Source organism: Ambystoma mexicanum, chromosome 5p (assembly GCF_040938575.1).
Source record: "Ambystoma mexicanum isolate Mex_15411 chromosome 5p, UKY_AmexF1_1, whole genome shotgun sequence".
NCBI lineage: Eukaryota > Metazoa > Chordata > Amphibia > Caudata > Ambystomatidae > Ambystoma > Ambystoma mexicanum.
Window position 1 is genome coordinate 46,074,148 of NC_090930.1, and position 14,684 is coordinate 46,088,831.

General features: G+C 45.8%; 1 protein-coding gene across 1 annotated transcript in view; it reads right to left on the minus strand.

Annotated features, from left to right (window-relative positions):
* Positions 1-14,684, minus strand: part of FOXO4 (forkhead box O4) — a 230,917-nt gene that overhangs the window by 92,658 nt on the left and 123,575 nt on the right. The window contains exon 2 of the mRNA XM_069612403.1: positions 12,043-13,271. Within this exon, the coding sequence (XP_069468504.1) occupies positions 12,063-13,271 (1,209 nt within the window). The 3' untranslated portion in view covers positions 12,043-12,062. The remainder of the gene's footprint in view (positions 1-12,042; positions 13,272-14,684) is intronic.

The following is a 14,684-nucleotide window of genomic DNA, read 5'->3' on the forward strand; positions in this document are numbered from 1 at the left end:
TGATGAGCTCAATGATAATGGGAAAACTACCATGCTGCTCCTCCGACAGCCTTCGACTTGGTGGATCACAAAGTCCTGTGCAAACGCCTAGCCTCGGCGGCCCACTTCACAAGGAATGCTATAGCATGGGTCCAGTCCTTGGACAACAGAACAATGAGTTTTCTCGGCATCGGCAGACCCTACCCAGACTACATGTGGCGTTCCACAAGGCTCTTGTGTATCGCCAACCATGTATAATACTTTTACCAAGCCCCCTATTCGACATATTGGACAGACTGGGTGTCGCCTATACCAATTAGGCAGATGACACCCAGATCCTCATCCCCCTTTTAGGAATTTCGACAAGCATATGGCCCTGGTAAGTAAAATATACCTCCTCTTTCAGGCATGGATGGCATCCCATGGCCTCTACCTGAAGGATGAGAAAACAGATTCTGATTCTTTTAACAGCTGCCAACCTAAAAAAACTGAACCCAAACTATTCCACCTTTGACATAGATGGAAATACAATTAAGGTAGTTGAAGTAAAAACCTTAGGTTTCTACCTCGACTCCACCCTAAACCTAAGGAAACAGGTTAACTCCATGGCGTCATCTACTGCCTACACCTGCAAGCTCATCAGGGCATACAGACCATTCTTATCCAGAGCAAGCTGCATTATCCTGATTGTCAAAACTGGATTATTATAACACTATACCTAGGGGCTAGCAAATATATCCTAGACAAAATGAAAGTTTTTACAGAACAATGCCCTTAGAACGGCCCTGAATATACCCAACAGAGAACAGGTCTCTAAAATTAGAAAAGAGCACCACTGACTAATTAATGACAGAATCCTTCTCAAAACAGTCTTGCTGACCATCAAATGCCTGAACGCAGCAGCACCCACTTACCTAACAGAGAATGGTTAGGAGAACATAACCTAACCTAACCCGCCCCTCCACAGTGGCAAACTCCTTTTGCCTGGAAATACTCAGATACAAGCTTAATAAATCTGGAGGAAATAGCTTCCCGGTGAAAGTGGTCTCGTCATGGAATCTACAGCTATCAGAGCTGGCCAAACTACCTCGGCTTTAGGCCCAATACCCTGAACTGGCTGCGCTCCGACGACACATGATCCCTACCGGATCTAACCCCGATGTATATACCTTGCATCTGCTTCATGTAACCTAGTGTACCTTTTTGCTGTATTCCACAGTATATCTCTGGATGCTTTACTGTACCCATCTCATTGTGTAACCGGAGCTTTTTAAGTATTCTTGTACCTCGTTGCACCCAGTTACCTACATGTTTGGTGCACCCTACAAATTAATAAACAAACAAAGCCAAATTAGGCCTCAACTGTGTATGCACTCAAGACCTAAAGGTTTTACGCAGAACCCAGAATTACAAGTGGTGTTGCAATGATCATACAGATTGCATTATTGTGGGATGCGGGTCGAGCAGTTGACCTCAGTACCTGAATAGCTTCTCATTCTCACAGCATACGTTTCCCCCACCAATCTGGGAATTGAATTGATGCACTAATGTTGAGGTTTCGGATTACAGTTCCTGGTGTTCTGCTGGCTTTGATGCTACCCACTGTCTCATTTATTTTTAGCCCATGTGCCCTCTTAATTTAATCATGTTATTGTATTGTGTATGTGTGTTCCCCTATTTCAGTGTTCGTGCTTTGTATTGTAAATAGAGGATCATGCCGCCTCACCCACGCCTGTTACCTACGGCAACCCCAAAGGTTCTTGCCTTTCCCAGACTCTGAACAACATTTATACAAAACAACTTTTCAATCACCTGGATGTCCTCAGCATCTCCTACATGAACTATGCTGATGACACCCAAAGTCTCCTCCCCCTCTCAGGCTCTTGTCATCAAGACACTGCAACCATCAACTCAGTCTACAACTTCGTCCACAACTGGATGGCAACACATATGCCCTGCCTAAACGACGATAAAACCAAGATTCTCATCGTTAGCTCCCCACCACTATCCGCAACTTGGATCAGGCCTACAGATCCTTCAACATCAACCTTATACCCATCTCACCTGTGGCCAAAACGCTAGATTTGTATCTAGACGCTTCACTTGACCTCTCGCGTCAAGTTAATGCCATCTCCTCTGCTGCCGCCCACACAGCCAAACTGCTCAACACCAGCAAGTCTTTCCACTTCATACCCAATCACCTCACAATTGCCAGAGCCATCGCTGGGGCCAAGTTGGACTACTGCAATGACCCCTTTACTGGCAACTCAGAAGGCAACCTGAAAAAACTACAAACCATCCAAACCAATGCCCTCCGAGCTGCCCTCAGCCTTCCCAAACACACCCACGTTTCGGAAGCCAGAAGACATTCCCACTGGCTGTCGATACGAGAGCAAGTCAACTTCAAGATCCTCCATCGTTCACAAATGCCTCTCTGAAACTGAACCGACCTACCTTTCTCAGCACAATATTGAAGATTCGGCTAGGGAAACCACTTTAAAAGCAGCATTAGGGGCTGGTTGATGCTCAGCGAGTAGTTGTACATGGATTGTAATCCGTTTTTAGCCTGTTTCATGTACTCAAGTGGAGGGGTTGGAGTGTCGTTTTTATTGTTTCTTTGACCAGTGCGTGCTATTCTGGTGGGTTTCTCTTGTGTCTGTGGCTTCTCACCCTCTTTTTCTGTGCTGGTCTGCATCTAGAGTGTGCAGGCCCTGGGGTGTAGTTTTATTTGTGTCTGCCTTTCTCCCATAAAGGGCCACATTCAAGACACTGCATTACCCACCAAGCCATGCACAAGACCGGCCCAACGTACATACAAGAGAAGCTAAAACCCTACCTCCCTTATTGCATCCTAAAATCAAGCACTGCCCTCTTTCTAGTGATTCCAACCTCTAACTATAAGGATCGGAGGATCCACCTTCTCAACCTTAGCGCAACTCTGTGGAACTCACTCCCCTCCTCATATTCGACACACCCAAGACTACATGACCTTCCGAAAAGCTCTAAAAACCTGGCTCTTCCCATAAAACCAACTAAGACCATCTAAGGCGACCGAGACCTACAACCAGATGACAAATTTTCAATGAGATCAGGAGCAATGACGCCACCGAAAGCACCCATTAAGTCACTATTAAGTTTACTCCAAACGCCGCAATCACAAACGTGCACTTGAAATCCGGAATACTGAGCTCGTTACACCAGAACTTGACCCAGAAATTCATCTCTCCTATCACTATGCTCACTCTCTACTCTACACCAACACACAATTAGAGCGCAGCTACACCCCTCGGTCAATTAGGCCTTGCTGCTCACATACGAACAATACTTCATGAAAACCGCAACATTCTGATAAAACGCAGCTATACCCACGAAATTCGGAACTAGATGTACACATAAGCGTCCTACACCGGTCCAACGCAGCCAAAACCCAGTCCTGGTTAACTCCCTCCAGAATGCACACATTAAACTGATATCAAGCTACCATCAGGCATTCGCATGAGGTGCGGACATAATCGGTGCACCTAAGCACCCTATTACACCCTACTCTGTCGACTGACCTGCAATGCGGTCCCCGAGGGCGTTCAAACTACCAGCGCTTTTAGGTCATAGCAATGATAAAGAGCTATATTAATGCCAAACATGGAAAAATACACGTTCGCCCACCAAGGTCCTTCATGGACCATTTGCTCAAAGTGCCTAGCTGCAATCGTCAAGGCGGCTCAAGTTTCCCCGTCGTTGCCAAGCTTTGGAACGCTCTCATTCTTGAGAATGGAACCCTCCTATTGCGCCTTCAGGAAAAACTTGAAGTTGGCTTTTCACCTAAGCTCCTCAGAGCCAAGACATTGCATCACTGCTGAACTTCATGAACCTACACCTACGGCTCTCCCCCCCCCCCCCCATTTACCTTCACCTGTGCACCCACTTTCCCTATTGTAACTAGCGCCTAGATACCCGAGAGTTGAATGCGCTGCGAGAAGTGCAAAAATCGTTTCCATGCCTTCAAGGAGCCAGCCATCCTAAGCCTTCGGAAATTTCCTGGACCACTCAGTCGACCGACCAGCTCTCCAGTGAGCTACCCCAGAAGTGTGCCGACGCAATTTCGTCCAGAAATTCGGTGGTCACCAGCTCATGCCACAAGTCGCCTACCTGCCAAGTTTCAGCCTCGAAGCGTCAAGGGATCATGTCCTGGAAGGTTTACACCTGCAACTGGAAGGACGCCTGCTGTAGTCATGTGTGCGGTAGCTATTGCTGGAACTCTCCTTCTCCTGTCCAAAGTGTCCTGAAGAGGTCTCCATCGGTGCCTTCTGCAGGTCTTCTTCACAAAGGGTTGCACTCTGCTCCTTGAATCGACCGGAATAATCCTTGCACCCGCAGTTCCCGTGCATCTTCTACTGGATCCAATTTCGGGAAAACCTACCTAGTCCTCTGGGAAAATCAGAGCCAAGTGGCAAGTAACTGCAACGCATTCACCTCCCGCTATTCTTAGAATAAACCTTAAATAAACTTTGTTATTCGATTCCATCGCTTTTTGATCATTTGACCTAAAACCTGCACTTCAAGGATAGGAAAATAATTGTATTGACCTGTAACATTGTTGAAATATCTTGTGGAACACTTTTTGCCACCACAATAACTTCCTGCATCGGTCCCCTTTCCTACGAAGAAGCTTTGAGACATTTGGCCCCCCAAACATCAAAGGGATTATACTTCCACATTTAGGGTATCATTCTGGTGAGCTAGTTTTAATTTACTGCATCACTAATTTCCTTCTCTTATTTGTCCAGTTATTGTCAGCATTTCTACGAACAAAAGAGGCCTGTATATATATGTTTGATAATTGAGTGTTGTGTGATATTACGACCTGCTGTTTCATTTCTTACTGTGTCTTTTTGGGTCCATAATATAGTATTTTTGTACTACCTGTCTAAATTGTTACTGTGTAGTGAGTGTACTCATTGTGGATCCCTGACACCACTCACTTTCTCCTGAGACTAAGCCTTGACCACTCTCCAGGCTTACCTTGATTGGGTTTGGCCAACCTCCGAGTTCCCCTCTTCACTATAACTCGGGTGGCCTCCAAAAATCTATCAACCAGGCCAGATTCTAGAAATCCATCTCAACAGAGTGGATGCTGTCGCTGTGGTAAAAGCATTAAGGATTTTCTTCCAAGATTTGGAATACCTCAGTATAGACCGTGATAAGGGGAACCAACTTTCATAACCAAATAGTCAAATAGCCTTTTGTCGTCCTCAGCATCCAACATAATCTTCACTGCCCAAGCTATCCAGTCTGGTGCAGTGGCATGCCAAAATGGAGTTCTGAAGAACACAATCTATGATTTGTCCAGAGACTAGCCAGAAGTGACCAGAGACACTGCCCTTAGTATGGGGAGAACATCCAACAGGAGGTTGGAACGGAGCACTCATGAGATTTTATACAAATGTCCTATGAGATTGCCTTCATCTCGCCCAGCGAAACGTATTAACGCAAGCCTGTATATCTTACCAATGAACCATTCTATCACTTCTTTCCATAAACGGGTGAAACAGACCTTCCATAGAGTCAAATGAAACCTGCCATTCTCTGCAAACTGGAGATTTCTTTTTGGCGAAGAGTCATCAAGGGACGTCTGCATTGGCACCCAGGTGGAATGGACTGTTCCAGGTAATAACGACAGCCAATTCAGCTGTGAAAGTGAGAGCTACCCACCTGGTTACATGCTTCTCATTGTAAACACGCTATAGCCCCAGAACAATGAACAGCTCAACTGTTATGTACGTATTGACTTTGTTGTCTTTTCATTATTGTATTGGCTTCCTGCCAAACCATTTAAACATGTTCCAACTCGACATGTGTCTGTGAGAAGAACTTATTACTTAACCCTGATAATGTTGTTTCTAATGGATTCTCCTCCCACGGATTCCTCATCTTTGATGTACCGATATCCTGCTTACAGCTTTGGAAGCGTTTTGATAGCAGAAGGCGCCGTTTGTCGTTGAGTCAAAGTCCCTCAGCAGCTTTCACCTCTGCAGTTGGACGCAACATCAACATTGGTATATATAGCATGCACCGCGCCCCTTGCCTCAGTTCACTTCCCCCTGCCCCCTCTTCTTGCACGTTTGACTTGAGGATTAAAAACGACATTGGTGTTGAAAGGTTTAAGTTAGGAAAAATAACCCACAGGTGAGTAGGCAAAGAGGCTGAAGAACATTCCATGGGGTAATTTGTTCTTCTAATGGACTGTCCTTCAACAGATTCCTCATCTTTGATAGACTCCTATAGCAGTTTGTAAATGGAGGTGGGACTAGTGGGTTTTGTTATTGATTTATGCTGTGCAACACAGCTTTCCCAAATCTTGCACCTTGACAAAACAAGGACTCAAGAGTAATGTTTTGAGAAGGTGTGTAACGAATACAGAGTTGCAGCATTACAGATATCAACCACTAGTACTCCTCTTTGGATGGCTGAAGTAGTTGCCCCACCTCTAGTAGAATGTGCCCTTAAACTATCAGTGACATCCTTCCCGGCCAAAGAATAATATTCTGAAATACACAGAATGATCAAGCGTGATGAGGTTTTTTTGGTGACTGACTGGCCCAATCTACGTCGAATGTAACCAACAAAAAGTTGGTTATCGTGTCTGATATTAGCTTGTCGCCTTATGCTGAAAGCTTAAAGCTCCATCAGGAACCAGCCGGTGTAACCTCTCTTCTTCCCTAGAAGGATGAGGTGGCAGATAAAATGCTGGTAAGGTTATTGTGTCAGGTGAAATTCCAACACTACTTTAGGAAGGAGGGGCGACTGCTCAAAACCACCTTCTCTTTAGAAAAAACTGGGAAAGGGGTTTTGCACTGAAGTTCACCAACTCTGCGAGCAGAAGTGTTAGCCACCAGAAACACTTAACGTAAATTACTTTAGTGGGCGGGAATGGAGAGGTTCAGATGAGGGTCCCATTAGGAATGTGAAAACCAAATTAGGATCCCAAGCTGGAACTATAAAATGAACCAGTGGGAAGAGATTAGTCCCTTGAGAAATTGTACATCAATGGGCATCTTGAAGTAAGCCTGTTCTGGAGTGTGATAACGCTGCCAGATAACCTTTGGTAGAAGTCACCTGCAGTCGCTGCTGGGCCAGGTGCAATAGAAAGGACAGTACAGTATGAGTGTCACAAGCGAAAGGATCAATATCTTTAGCTCTACACCAGCTGTAAAACTTGCTCAAATAGCCATAGTATAGTTCTTTTGTTGCTGGCCTCCCAGCTCGAAAGCAACGAACCTTGGTATTGCTCCGCTACAGGTAGCCTTTCCACTGCACCTTTCTCCAGCAAAGAAAGAATCTCCTGCAGAAGGAGCGTAGATTGTATGCTCAGGTGGTAAATCTGGAGGAAGGCAGTAACCCTGGGCTACTGTCTGCGAGCATCCAAAGTAATACGTAACCATTATTCGAGATACTTTATTAACCTGTCAACCACTGGAGACTTCAGTACAGTACTCAAAGTGGTTTTGTGGCAGTGGCAGCGGCAAAGGGCAAAGAGACAGTAGCTGCTAGAGCAGTTCTGCCTCCACAACCATGTGTTCCATGATTAAATCTTCCTTGACCTCTCTGGGCAATCTGTGCTCTGGTCCTTGCGACTGATGAATTAAAATGAAAGGAACCAACTCTCAAACTTTGAGAGGTAGTCTGGATTTGCTGGGCGTGGCAAATCGATGCACCCAAGGTTTTTGCAGCCGCCTTGGAGGCTTGTAGTTTCTGAAGGCTTTCAGCCTTAGTGACAAAGAGACGAGACCCATCAAAGGGCATGTCTAACAGTCTGGATGGCATATCCAGGGAAAATCCCAACCTACACAGTCACACAAACCTTGCGACTGTGCTAGCTGGTATGGCATGGCATGGCCAACACAATCAGCCGCATCCAAACCCGACTGCAGGGTTTGACACGCCGCTTCCTTGCCATCCTGGATGATGTTAAGAAAACCCTCACTCATTTCCCCTTCAGAGATATTCTCAGCCGTCTGGCTAACATCGCACAACGTGGAGGCCTATTTAGCCAATGCTCAAGAGCATTTATGGCTTTCAGTGCCATCCTTCCGGCTGAAAACACTCTTCCCGAATGCATAATTTATTATCATCCTTTTGAGGAGCGATTGTAGGGCAGGCAGCTGCCTCTGAAGTAGATGTACCTGCTTTACCGCCATACTCAGGGGTGGGGTGTCTACAGAGAAATTCTGGGTCAATGGAGGCTAGTTTGAATTTTCTAACTACATCCTTGCTGACAGCGGCACATCTGGTTTCTGCGAGTTTTCTAGAATTTATTTTGCCTAAAGCAGAGTGGAAGGGTAACGGGATCCTTGTTTTTTTGGTCCATGCCAACTCCTTGCCAACCAGGACAAGTGGATTACCCATGCAATGCTCTCCCGGAATGGGCATCTGATGAAAGTTCTACCCGAGCACCAGCTGTGGCGCCTCAACACCAGCCCCAGACATTTAATCCCATACCTCACCTATTCAGATTCACCCCAACCCTGAAAGTCTGGCTTTACCCGAGCTGAAACGTCGGATCCATTTTCTTACTGTTTGTCCGTATTGTATATTATAATAGAGCATAAGGAGGAGAAACAGAAAATCTTCATTTGTTCTCAGGGAGTTGAAAATTAAACAGCTCAGAGGTGCAATGATGATGCAGTTTATCAAGTAATAGATTTCCTACAGGAATTTCAGCAGTGGCCGTCACAAGCAGGTGCAGGGTAGGTGTGCAGGAAGTGGACTTAGACGTTGACTTTAATTATACTACTGAAAGAGGTCGTTTCTTGATCACCTCGGAGGTTCAGGAACTCTACAAATGCCCATGAGGTCTGTTCAAATACATCACAGATAATCTGCCAATGTGAGGCTGCTAAGCAAAACAGAACAAAAAGCTCTTGCTCTTTGGTGCAACATGTAGTGCCTGAGGCCAGAGTTAGTGAAATAGATAGGCCAGGGTTTGGGTATGTGATTATTAATGGATCTCTGGGTACGATAGCTTTTTCAGTGCCTTTGCATGCCTTTCATTTAACTTAGTTTTTGCAATGCTCAGAAGAAGCAAAAATAAGACTGCAGCAGCATAGAGAAGTACTTCTGCCGGCGGGCAGAGGTGGTAAGAGGTCATTGGTGGACAGGGTTTCGGAAGATGCAAAGATAGCCCTTGTAGCACTGAAGGTTTATCAAGGGTAATTGGCGCTCAATACCCTCCACTTCAAGGAATGGCTCCTCCCCAACACCTAGGTCCACACACCCAGCACTCCTCAAGCTACCTGAGACTGGGTTATCTGCTCCCCACGGTTTCCTTGCCTGGTTGCTTGTAGATCCCTTCATATCAAATTTCCTTCAATCCCCCCCCTCCCCTGTTCTCTTGTTTCTCTGCTTCCCTCACCGGTTCTTACCCCTATGATTGTAAAGCGCTCTGTTACTTCTCGAAGCTAGGTCTGCACTCAAATACCCTAATCACTGGGGCACAGCTCACTGAAACAGCTGCCAAAACTGGTGCTCTCCACATCAGGACTTTTAGCACAATCAGCAGAGACTGACTGAGCGAACTGAACTGGGAAGTGGTGATAACTGGAACAAGCCAGCTGCGGGTGATAGCTTGTGCAAAAGTGTAAAATGTCAGCATCATAAAATGTGCTACCTCACTGTTGGCCAAGAAACCTTGGCTACAATTCTGAAATCCCTGAATGTCTATAGCCCTGGAGACCCCTATGGAATTGCAGTGAATGGAGATGTGAAAAACGTCCGTGCACCTAGATGCGAAAGGTTAGACAGACAAAATATAGGCACCAATGAGAAAAACTGCCAGGCCTTTGGGCATGTTGCAAGTGGGAACTGGGCCTCACAGTGTTGTGTGGGAGGTGCAAGATCCAGGAAGTCCTGCTCACTATCGGACATCTGGCCCAAGCATAAACACTCACCTGTGGTTAGGTATTGAATCAAAATGGAATTTCTGCCCCCTGCATCCCCACAGCACCAACATCTTAGAAAGTTAGCATTTGGACAGGGGAACATGATATGCTAGCATTGCTTTACAGCAATTATCAGCTTGCAAGGTAAACTGCTCTATGAAAAAAATAATAGTTGTGAAGCAGACAGTAGCTCAACACAGACTAAAGTGAAGCGGTACAATATTTACTGCCCAGTTGAGGAGAAAGGGATGGTAAGATTGCAGGTTGACGTTCAGCATTGAAGGCAAGGAATGATTCCCAGAAGATTTGAGAATTTGCTAAAACTATTGAAAAACAGCAAGAGGTTTGTGTTTAACAATGAGGGAAAGACATTGGCGATCCCCCACCGTACTGGACAGTTCTACTCGCTAGGATGTCATCTGCTCTGTCACCAGTGTGTAATAAGGGGGGCATCAACCACTTGTACTCCCTAAAAACGGGCAAATACCCCCAAACAATAAAATAGAGAGTACAAATAGTCCCAATACCAAACCGGAAATTGACACTAGGTGCTTGTCCCCCAGCTTTCAGCCACATGGCTCCATGGAGATGTTTGGACCAGTAGTAGATGTGCCACAAGAGAAACTATTATTACTGCCTGATCAAGAGGTAAAAATGTATCTATTAATGTGCAGAAATAACTAGGTTCAGAGAAGTATTGATTAAGGAACAATTCTGTATTACAGTTAACATTTTTTTACTCAAGCATAAAATGCTCACATTGAGAATGGGACTTACATTTTTACTCCATTCAAAATCTTACCTGTGGCACTGCCAGTGGGTGTGTAGCATTGTCTGTTCTCCTGGCAGGAGGAGGTCCTTGCTGTTGCAGTAAAAGTAAGTACACAGTGTTGTGAATGCTGGACCCTCCAGGCTCTGGGAAGTATTATTGGTAAATAACGATGCATGAGATTTGTGCTGAGCAAAGGCTTTGCTGATGAAGCAAACACCACAAAGCAGTATTTATGTGGTTAGTAGCTGCCTCAATCAGGACACTTATCACGGATTTCCACCACGCCTGCCACAAACTGTTCCTGCTTACCCTCCAAAAGCCACCCAGAAAAATGCACTATTTTGCGCCATAACCTGGTGCAACAAGCCACAAGAATGGCCTCTGTGTTGGACTAGTGGATATGCAGGGATGTATTAGCATAGACATTCTTTTCAATAGCATTCAGAAGTGTCTCCTCCTCTCCTGGAGGGACTGGTGCAGAGCAGGTATGCTTCGGGAAAGAACTGCCACAGCCCCACGGACTGGATCAGTGGGTTTAAAGCAAAGCACAACTTGTCCTCCTCCAAGAGCCTAGAATTTGGACTCCAGGCGCTTGTCTGTAATTTCTTCTTGGCCTCCTGAGTCATTCAGGTTGCAACGTTTACCCTGGCATACTGATGCCAACGGCCCCCTCTCAAGTGGAGCTGGGCCGGTAGCAGTAGACCCAAACTCCATCATCCCGAGGACTCCCTGATGTAAGTCCTTGATGGATGACAGTCTACGTTTCATCAGCTGGTGGAGGATCAAGTCGTCGAGAGAGAAGTGCAGTTTAGCTCCATTCCCGTCTGCAGGGCTCAGTGAGGCCCGACGAGCCTGCTGAGAGACCGATGGAGCAAAGTGCGAGATATTCAAAAGCCTCTGTTCATTGCCCCCTTCGATTAGCTCTTTATGCTGTGATATTTTAAAGTGGGGAACTTATTTTGCTGCTGCCCAATGCTGTCCCAGGTCTGTAAAAGTATAGAAGGTAGGAAACGTTTAAAATGTCCTTGAACATAACAAAACAATGTACCAAGTCAATGCATGCTCTCACTGGTAGCTTATAAAAAATAAATCGAAATGGAAAGAATTTCAAAACGGACCCGTGTTTTCAGTTTGTATGCCAGACGTTGGCAGTAGGCCAACTGGTACTATAGTCGGCCTCCTCATCCATTAAACTACCTTTTAAACAAGCAACTTAATTTTGTTGGAAATGGAAACGGCTATCCCAAGAAGTTATTTATACAAACAAAAAACAGTATGCCAAGATTTTAATTGCTACAAGATCAATGCCAATGAATCGAAACTCTCGAAGTAACAAACAGAATCGATCGTCCATACCTTCTGGATACTGCTGCCAATTAACTTGGGACCCCACTGTGTGTAGAAGCTTGTGAAGTGCTGGGATAGCTGGTGCTGGGAGGCATTAGATCCAAGTTGAAGTCTATTCCATCCGCATCCATGAGGTCACTATTTATTATGTAATCCATGTCACACTCTAGGTTCTCCAGGATCATGTCAATGTCCAGGTCCGTCGGCAGCTTGTCTTGGCCTAGGTTGGCATAGGACATCATACCGGCTGAAGATATGGAGGGCTGGGCACTTAACTGGCCCAAGGGACTAGGTGAGCCTTGGCCAAGTCCCTTTGAAACAGATTGGCTTGCTGTGTTTTGAGGCGCTACCAGAAGGGTAAGGGTAGTTGGCAAAGAGATGACACCCAGGGAGGCATGCTGTTGCCCTGGCATATTCTCCATATGGCTCTGCTTCCTTTGTGGGATAGGGCCACCTAAGAGAATGAGATTCTGGCTGCTTAGACGATTTCCTGTCAAAAGAGGATCCACTTGTGTCATCATTACATCACTGGGTGGGGGTGAATCCGATTTCAAGAGGGCTTCCAGCGTTTGGGACCCAGAGAAGCGACTTGAAGTGCTGTGCAGTGACAGGTCTACAGGGTTGAACAAAGAGTTGCCAAAAGAGGATGCCTGGCTGGTTGCGTTTGGCTGACGTAAAGAGAAGCTAGCATTCCGCTGCATCAGGATGCTCTCCAGGGACTGCTGGGGTTGCAGAAGTGAGGTACTGGGGGACATGAGATTCAAGCCATCAATGAGCTCCAGCTCTTCGGTCACAGTCGGAGGGACATTTGTGGAGGTGCTAGAGTATACCAGGGAAGGATGAAGGTCTTCATCCGTGAGGTCATCTTGATCGTTCATGATGGGGGACAACCTGGTGGCACTAATAGTACTAGCATTGGAGCTTGTCCGAGGCCGAAAGCTAGTCCATACATCAGATTCATCATTGCTCCTGGACGATGGACTGCCAGGCCACTTTGGGAACTGAGAGCCTGGGCTGTCTGCAGTGTTCTCCAGAGAGGCTTGAGGCTTCTTCTTGGAGACCTTGTTTCGTACCTTTGCCAACTTGCTGCTGTTGTCCATTGACGCAGCCCTCCTCCTTGGAGCCTTCCCACTCTTGCCCCCATCTGGGTTAAGCATCCACCAGGAGCTTTTCCCAGTTGCTTCATTGTGGACTTTGATGAACTTACTGTGCAGGGATAGGTTGTGTCGAATGGAGTTCTGTGTAAACAAAGAAAGCAGGAAATGAGAAAAATATCAATGTGACAAGAACACTTTATGAACAGTTCACTGCCATTTTACTTTAACACCTCCAGAATCTGCAGAAACGGCCAACAATCCAATGAAAAAAGCTACACATCACCACACAGAATTTAGGCTGTCCATGAACTCGATGACAACTCTACACGCCCACACTGCTGAACCAGTGAAGCCAATCGTGCAGCTTCAACAGGCAAGGAATTCCACCAACATCAAATATAGATTCACACAGACTCCTTTGCTGCTATTCCTGAAGGCGGCAGGTATTCCCCTCCAGGCTCTTGCTCCACACAGACACACATACACACACACACACCAACTCGATTTCATTTTGTTTTGGGCATTTATTACGCACCGACCTAGTTTCTCGAAGCCATGTATTACTGTGCAACAATGGGTTTATATGAATACAGGTAAAGAGCTCCAGTTAGCGCAGTGCTGTTTTATATACAATCAGTGAATGGGGGTTGGCCAGATGGTGTGATCGGGTGTGTGTAAGGTGCATGAAGAAAGTGCTCTGAAGAGGATGGTAATTAGATTGTTTTTGATTTGCAGCAGGATGTTTGAGAGTCTGCTTTTGACAGGCGTAAGGCTCTAGAGTCTGAGTTCATAGACTGAGAATGCCCTTCCCGTTTCTTTTTTTGGTTTTTGAATTTAATCTGGGCAGGTAGATATAGCTTCATTTGGAGCGTTGGCTGTCAAAGTTAGTGAGTGCTCAGGTAGCATTCAAAGTGACGGCTCTGTAAATAATGGAGCTGGTCTTAAAGGCAATGCTCGTTTGTAAGGGCAACTAATGTAGTTCAGAATGTGTGCCTATTGTGGTCAAATTTGGGAAGGCCTTTGATGAGTGGGCTATGGCATTGAGACTACTTCCAATTGGTGCTGAGGTGGGTAAGTCAATGATTAGGGAGTTTCCACCTTCCAGGCGAGAAAGGATGGGGACTTCTACTCTGGATACCAAACTATTGTCTAGAGGGAAGGGTTTGATTTTACACAAGCAAGTCAGTTGTAAGCTAAAATATTTATTTTCACTGTTAGTTTTGATGGAGATGGCCATCAATGTGGAGTTTTGGGGAATGGTGTTAGCATCGGTGTGAAGTCCTCTAGGTTCATAGCAGGTGTGGGTGTGTTCAGTGGTATTGGAGAAAAGAAAGATGCCTCTTTTTGTGGGGTTGAGTTTGAAGCATGCTTGTGACATCTAGTTAGAGAGGAGAGGTAGATGAGGTCACCAGTGGGTGGTTCTCCAGTGAAGTCCTTGAAGTGGAATATTTGCTGGATAGGCTACGGCTGTGTGTGTGGTTGGGATAACATGGTTGACGGTGAAGGGAATGGTAAAATGATCAGAGCATTCATGGTGTCTGTGTGTGTTGTAAC